Source organism: Otolemur garnettii, unplaced genomic scaffold (genome assembly GCF_000181295.1).
Source record: "Otolemur garnettii isolate 467f Iridium unplaced genomic scaffold, OtoGar3 scaffold00081, whole genome shotgun sequence".
Lineage (NCBI taxonomy): Eukaryota > Metazoa > Chordata > Mammalia > Primates > Galagidae > Otolemur > Otolemur garnettii.
In genome coordinates this window covers 6,654,931-6,662,083 of record NW_003852476.1, presented here as the reverse complement: position 1 = coordinate 6,662,083, position 7,153 = coordinate 6,654,931, and the positions used below count along the sequence as shown (strand labels likewise).

The window sequence follows — 7,153 nt, the reverse complement described above, 5'->3', positions numbered from 1 at the left end:
CGGGTCCAGGCTGGGGATTCGAACCCGCCACCTTAGGTGTACGTGGCTGGCGCCTTAGCCGGTTGAGCTATAGACGCCAAGCCAAAGACTCCACTCTTAAGAAAGATATTAAAGGAGTAAGAAATAAAAAATAATGCATAAACTCTGAAGCCTTATGGATTCAGACATACAAATCCTATGTCTGTATCTTACACACCTTACCTTATGCAAACTACTTAACTTCTCTAAACCTCAGTTTCTTTGTTTTTTAAAATTGGTAAAACATCATCTTGTATGCAGTTACCATGATGATTAGTGAAATAATGTATTAAGCATCTAGCATAATTCCTATTACCTAACCACTGTGATAACTAGATAAATGAAAAAAATAAGACTCAGAAATGAAATAATTTGCTCAAGTTCCCACTAAAGTAGCAGAAGTAGAATAAGAAATCAGTTATTTTGACTCAGTAACTATTCTCTTTTCATCTTATTACGTTTCCTTAAACAAAAAACTAGAACAACCTATAGTCCCAGCTACTCAGGAGGCTGAGGCAAGAGAATTGCCTAAGCCCAGGAGTTGGAGGTTGCTGTGAGCTATGATGCCACAGCACTCTACCCAGGCTGATAAAGTGAGACTCTGTCTCTAAGGGAAAAAAAAAAAACTAGAACAAGGGGCAGAATCACACCCAGAATTCAGATCTTCTTACACAAACACTCAGTAACAGTTGCAGGCAGTAGACAGAAAACAGAAAAGTGTTAAGTTTCAGAATTATCAGTGAGAATGGGTCACAGGTCCTGCCAGGATGGGAGAAATGGAGCCAGAAGTGCTGAGGGCCAACATGCTCAGCGCAGAATGGGGCAAGCCTGGGACCTGGACGGAGCCAGGAGGACTTCTCACACACTACGTCTAGAAGCTTCCAGATGTAGGCACTTCATCACCTGGACCTCTGACTGTCCTCTCCATTCACTTTAAAATAGAGTATACCTTTTTGCATTACCCTTAGCTTAAAAGAGCTCAAAGTGAAAAAGCATGTTTAAAAAGATATGTTGAAAAAATACTTACAACCCACTACCAAATTAGTGTATAGTTGGAAATTATAACTGACCAGGTTCAAATTGTCTTTTTCATTAGGAGAATAATAAGAACAATGTCTTTCTGCTCAGAGATGTCCTCAGCCTCTCCCCACGATCCGCACTCTTGGCAAACCCTTCCTGGTATCTCTAACTCTCTCCTCTGCTCTCCACAATGGCTATTCCAGACTCTCAACTCTCAGTTCCTTAAATTCCCTGGCCCTTTCTTTCAGTTTAGGCTACCAGGTCCGTTTGCCTTCCATTTCTCATCTACACAAAGAATTACAAGGGTTCATTCTCACTTCCCTCCCTCAAGTTTCAAAGGAAGAAGGATGCTTCTCCTGCTCAGGGCTAATTCCTCCAGCTGACCACAGCCCAGCCACCTCCTCCAGAGCAGGAACCTTGCTCACTGCCTCTCCTCTACACTGCTGTTCCTCCCAACTTGCTCCTTACACTAAGTCTAAACATGTATTTTAAAAGTCTCCCCAATCTCTAAAACTTTTCAATGATTCTTCTCCGCTAAAAAAGACAGAATACAAATGCCTTGTATCATACAAAGTACTTTTATTGCATTTATTCATGTACAAATAATCTCTCCCACCTCTTTCTCACTAAGCTGCTAGAGAGCAAAGATCTTAGTTCTTGTTATACTGCAGACACTCATCTGTTTGCTGAACCATCTACTTCTAACCCCAGTCCCACCCCACATCACTGCCTTGCTGTCTAACACACAGGCAGTGCAGCCATACAAAGATTAAGCATGAATCTTAGCTCCAATACTTCTTTGGGATCCCTGGACCTCAGTTTCCCCAACTTTAAATCAGGAATTAAAAATAACCTCCTCAAAAAATAACAATAATTAAAAATTGTTAAAAAAAACACCTGTTTTGTAGGAATGTTGTAGAAATAATCTACACAAAACAACCTGCACTAGTGGCGCCTGTAGCTCAGTGGTTAGGGCGCCGGCCACATACACTGAGGTTGGCATGTTCGAACTTGGCCCAGGCCAGCTAAAACAATAATGACAATCACAACAAAAAAATAGGTGGGCACTGTGGCAGGCATCTGTGGTCCCAACTACTTGGGAGGCTGAGGCAAGAGAATCACTTAAGCCCAAGAGTTTGAGGCTGCTGTGAGCTGTTAACACCACAGCACTCTACCCAGGGTGACATAGTGAGACTCTGTTGCAAAGAAAAAAAAAAAAACACCCTGCACAGCTCCTGCATCACACTATGCCTTCAGACATTCAGTGAACATTAATTTCCTTGTAATCCAGTAATTCTTAAACTGCTAGGGTGACGAACACCTTTGAGAATCTGAGAATAGTTATGGTACCACACCCTAACAAAGTACTCAAATTCACGTGATTTAGCGTGGAGTACCTGGACCATCTGAAGGCCGCCATGAGCCCCAGATTAAGAATCCTTGCTCAAAAGCAAAGTCACTTTACAGAACAGACCCAAGGGACTCTCAAATAACAATTTCCTACCTGAATTATGGGAATGTAGATGCAACCTGACAGACTAATGCTATCAAAAACACATAGGCATCTAAGGAAAGATTTGACAAATCACAGGTCCAATCCCTCTTTCATTCTTGATATAGGAAAATACTGAACAGGGCTGGGACTGAGGATCCACTGTGTGTCCTATGCCACACCCACTCCTACTCAGACATCTCACCAGTCCTCACAACAACTGGATGGAATGAAGACTGGAATCCTTGTACTGAGGGAGAAACTATGGCTCAAAGAAACTTAAAAACATGACCGATGTGTTTCCTCCCATATTCTTTTGAAATGTCCTTGATTAGAAGGTGTATAGAATCCCATGGGATTCTGTTACAGCCTCAAGGCGAGGTTTCTCCATGTAGCCTGCAGGTACCACTACTTATCCATGAAAAAGAAGATTCTCTCAATACTGTACAACTTAAATACTAAACTATATCAGACATGATGAAGTTGTTTTAAGACCAAAACTCTTATCCACAACGCCTCATTTCAAATTTTGCTTTACCAAAATAATAGTCATTGTTTTCAATGGAGAGTTTTAAAATAAGTGCTACAAGCAGTATGGTGGCTCATGCCTGTAATCCTAGCACTCCCAGAAGGTGGGAGATCCCTTAAGTTCAGGCATTTGAGATTACCCTAAGCAAGAGCCAAGAATTGTCTCTACTAAAAATAGAAAAATTAGCCCGGTGTGGTGGTGGGGACCTATAGTCCCGGCTACTCAAGTGGCAAGAGGATCACTTCAGCCCAGGAACTATGGTGACATGACTATACTCTAGCCAAAGCCACAGGATGAAACCTGTCTCAAAAATAAATAAATAAGGTACAATAAAGATTTACAAATCTTTTTTTTAGACGGAGCCTCAAGCTATCCCCCTGGGTAGAATGCCATGGCATCACAACTCACAGCAACCTCCAACTCCTGGGCTCAAGCGAGCCTCCTGCCTCAGCCTCCCAAGTAGCTGGGACTATAGGCGCCCGCCACAACGCCTGGCCATTTTTTGGTTGCAGCCATCATTGTTGTCTCCAAGGCTTGCTAGGGATTCGAACCCGCCACCTTAGGTGTACGTGGCTGGCGCCTTAGCCGCCTGAGCCACAGGCACCAAGCCAAGATTTATAAATCTTGATATAATTAGGAGCTTTTTCCTGGTTCTTCAGAAAAATAGCCTTCTATGATTGGTTAAAATCATTAGAAAAATTGTTAGTAGCCAGTAGATGAAGGTATAACCTCAGCATATAGTTGGCAAATAAATAATTTAAAAAATTCAAGGGCACAAAAGTAAGTTTACCTCTAATACATCGGAAGTGATAAGTTTCATTGCACGATCATCAGGGTCCTTAAATTCTTCTGTAACTTCAGTTCGTTGAATTTTTTTCTTCATTCGGTATGACAGCTATGATAAAGAATGTCTTTTACAATGAATTCCTTTTAAAGAGTATTTTTCAAGGACTAAAACATAAGCCAGCAGCAAAAACTGTCTATCAATAAACACAGTGAAACAAAAGCAGCTGAAAATGTGTATTTGTTAAATATCTATTTTCCAAAGAATTATGTCTCAACTATCCTTGTAGATCCCACGCCACACGCTTACAAATTTAGATGAGATTCAGAGAAAGTGCATCATTTGCTAGTGAAGGGCAAAACCAGATCTAGTGCTCTTCCAACCTAGTCTCAACCGTCATGATTGAAGGAATAAGAAAATTTACTAGAAGTTTCAACTTTTCACAAATGATTTATTAAAATTTCTTGGTCCTCTCTTTATCAACCTTTCTAATGTTTGAATAAAGAGAGGTATGAGCAAAGAAATGCAGGCGCCAAATCTAATTTCTTCTCACAACTATTTGCATAATATGTGGCATCCAAAAACATTTAAAAGCAGAGGTTAAATGTATGTTTACAGCGAAAAAAAAAACTAGAAAATATTTTCTTCTATTTTAAGAAGGCTACAAGTCTTGAACACTGATAATATTCATTCCATTTTCTGGAGATTGAGGTGTTTTATGGACAATAAAGTGTAATTTTTCATTTTGAAAAACCAAAATTATTATAGGCAACTTACCAATTTGGGCATTGCTGTATAGTGAAATGCTCTGTCTAGTCGTAGTTTCCTAAAAATATAAGCTGCATCAAAATGCTGTGCATTGATCAAATCTTGCTGAAATTTTAAAACTTCATCCCAATCCTTCAGAGCAACTCTGATCTGCAACGAAAAGAATCAAACAGTTGTAGTAAATGTTAGTCTTGTTTTTACAAATGTATTGCAATTTTAAAATTCTGGCATTTCCAGATGATGGTCCATAAAATGGCTAAATCAAACTACATGGAAATAAGTAACTTCTTGATTGAGAAAAATGTCAATTTCAAAGTGGCTCCAGAGGTCCAGCATCCTCTCTGCCCTTAGGCCCACAAGCTCTGCATGGAGCTGCCTATGGGTTTAACCTGGGAACTGGTACCCGGCCCCTTCCCTCCCAACAGGCCCGCACTCTTCAGCATTCTAGTTTTTCCATCTGTCATTATCTTTTGTATGCGAGGGGTTTCAATGATCAATAAATGTAAATGGGCGATATAAAACAAGCAAAAAGAATACTGGTATTTCTATTTAAGTCATGTTTAATCACATATTATAAAAATAGAGTACCTCTTTCACATTTCTGCTAAGGGAAAACAACTCACCCACTATTACCTTTTGTTTTGGTTGACACAGCTGGGTGTTATATAATCCATATAGCAGATACAAAGCACCAACTCTGATGTGGAAGGTGTATGGAGGTAAAAAGTACTGCCAAGCCAAAGCTAGAGCTTCTTTTGTAAACATGTTCTTTTCTAAATTTCTCATTCTCCCACTAGGAAACAAAGAGAAAATATGACTCATTATGGAATACGTAATGAAAAAAGCCACAAGAGGTATACACTTGTTTAAAAAGGAGTTGCTTATAATCAGGTAGGGATTCCATACCTGATTCTTTCATGATTCAACCACAGAGAGCTAATGTTCCGCTGGGCGTCTTACAATGAGGTAGAGGCAACTACTAAGTAAACATGATGCAGCTCCCCAAAACATCAACTTCAACTTCCCAATGGGAGACCAAGGAAGGGGTTCAAATATTACTGATTAAGTGGTCACATCTAATATTAAAATAATAATTATTCTACAGAATCAAGAACTGTTTATTTTAATACATAATGGACATTTTCTGCAATACTTTTTCTTTCTTTGCTAAAGAAAATTTTCCTAAGGAATTGTCATTTGGGCTTAAATGTGAGTGAAGAATAAGGCAGAAAAGCAAATGGAATGGGGCCGGGGCGGGGGGTGGGGGGGTTGTCACACACACCTTCAGGCTTAGGAAATACCCGTAAAGAGCCAAACGCAGTTGCTGGAAGAAAGCGAATGCTTGAAAGGAACTAGCAGGTAAGTCTAGAGAAATGGCCAGAGAATAGTGACCAACAGTCTTGCCAGCTTTATCCCAAAGGAACTACCAAAGGGCTGTAGGCAGGGGGGTGACACCAGCAGATGTGCACGTTATAAAGACATCTCGGTTGCTGTGTTAAAATTAACAGGGCCAGGCACTAAGGCTCACGCCTGTAAGGCGCCCTGAGAGGCCGAGGCGGTGGATCGCCTGAGTGCACAGGTTGGAGACCAGCCTGAACCAGAGGGAGACTCGTCTCTAAAAAATAGCCGGGCGTTGTGAAGGGCGCCGGTAGTCCTAGCTAGTTGGGAGGCTGAGGCAGGAGGTTCGCTTGAGCCTAGGAGTTTGAGGTTGCTGTGAGCTGTGACGCCAGGCACTCTAAAGGGGGACAACGTGAAACACTGTCTCAAAAAAAAAATTAAATACATAATTTAAAAATGAAAACTGTCAATTTAAAAAATAAATAAAATAAATTCAATCGCTTAAAGTTGTGTCTTCGTGTGTGTTGTTTTTAAATGTGGGGTTCTGGAAGAACAAAGCTGGAGGAGGTGATAGGGCCCCCGGTCTGGGCGAAGGCAGGTGCAGGCGGAGAGAGGAGCTGAGAAGGGACAGAGGCAGAGAGGCCTCAAAGGGGACGCAATCTCAGGCCCAGGGAAATGGCCCGAGGAAAGCGCGCAGGCTGAGCACAGGCGACGGTCCCGCAGAGACGGGGGCAGCCTTTGGAGACGCGCCCTTCGCTCCCCTTCCCTGGAGGGGGAGGACGGTAGGGAACGAAGCCGCTTTCTACCCAGCCCGTCGGCAGCACGCAGAGGCAGGCAGTGGACGAGAAACACCCACCAAAAAATGGTCCCGAACTTCATGTTCCTCCAGAGCTCCGTGAAGTCCTCGAAGCGCACGCTGTCGGTCTCCAGAAAGCGGCTGAGCAGCGCCTCGCAGTCGGCCTTCAAGCCGGGAGTCGTCCCCATCCCGCCGAGGAAGACACTCTCTGCACCTGGCCGGCAGCAGCCTCGGAGAAAGCCACGCTAGATCCCGCCCCCTAGGACGCGACGCACGCGCGCTCCGTGACGCATCATCCGGCGTGTTTGGCTCCGCCCTTATCTGGGGCCGGGCGAGCGGTCGTGAACCTTCTGCGCATGCGTAATTTGCATACGTGTTTATTATGGGTACATAATAGTTGTATAAAAG

At 42.5% G+C, this 7,153-nt stretch overlaps 1 protein-coding gene across 1 annotated transcript in view; it reads right to left on the bottom strand.

The window, feature by feature from the left end:
* The window catches only part of SNAPC1 (small nuclear RNA activating complex polypeptide 1), a 27,162-nt gene extending 20,211 nt beyond the window's left edge, over nucleotides 1-6,951 (bottom strand). The window contains exons 1-4 of the mRNA XM_003794457.3: nucleotides 6,806-6,951; nucleotides 5,245-5,404; nucleotides 4,621-4,761; nucleotides 3,850-3,954 (exon numbers count right to left, since the gene is read on the bottom strand). Coding sequence (XP_003794505.1) covers nucleotides 3,850-3,954; nucleotides 4,621-4,761; nucleotides 5,245-5,404; nucleotides 6,806-6,933 — 534 coding nt within the window. The 5' untranslated portion in view covers nucleotides 6,934-6,951. The remainder of the gene's footprint in view (nucleotides 1-3,849; nucleotides 3,955-4,620; nucleotides 4,762-5,244; nucleotides 5,405-6,805) is intronic.
* Nucleotides 6,952-7,153: the final 202 nt, after the last annotated feature.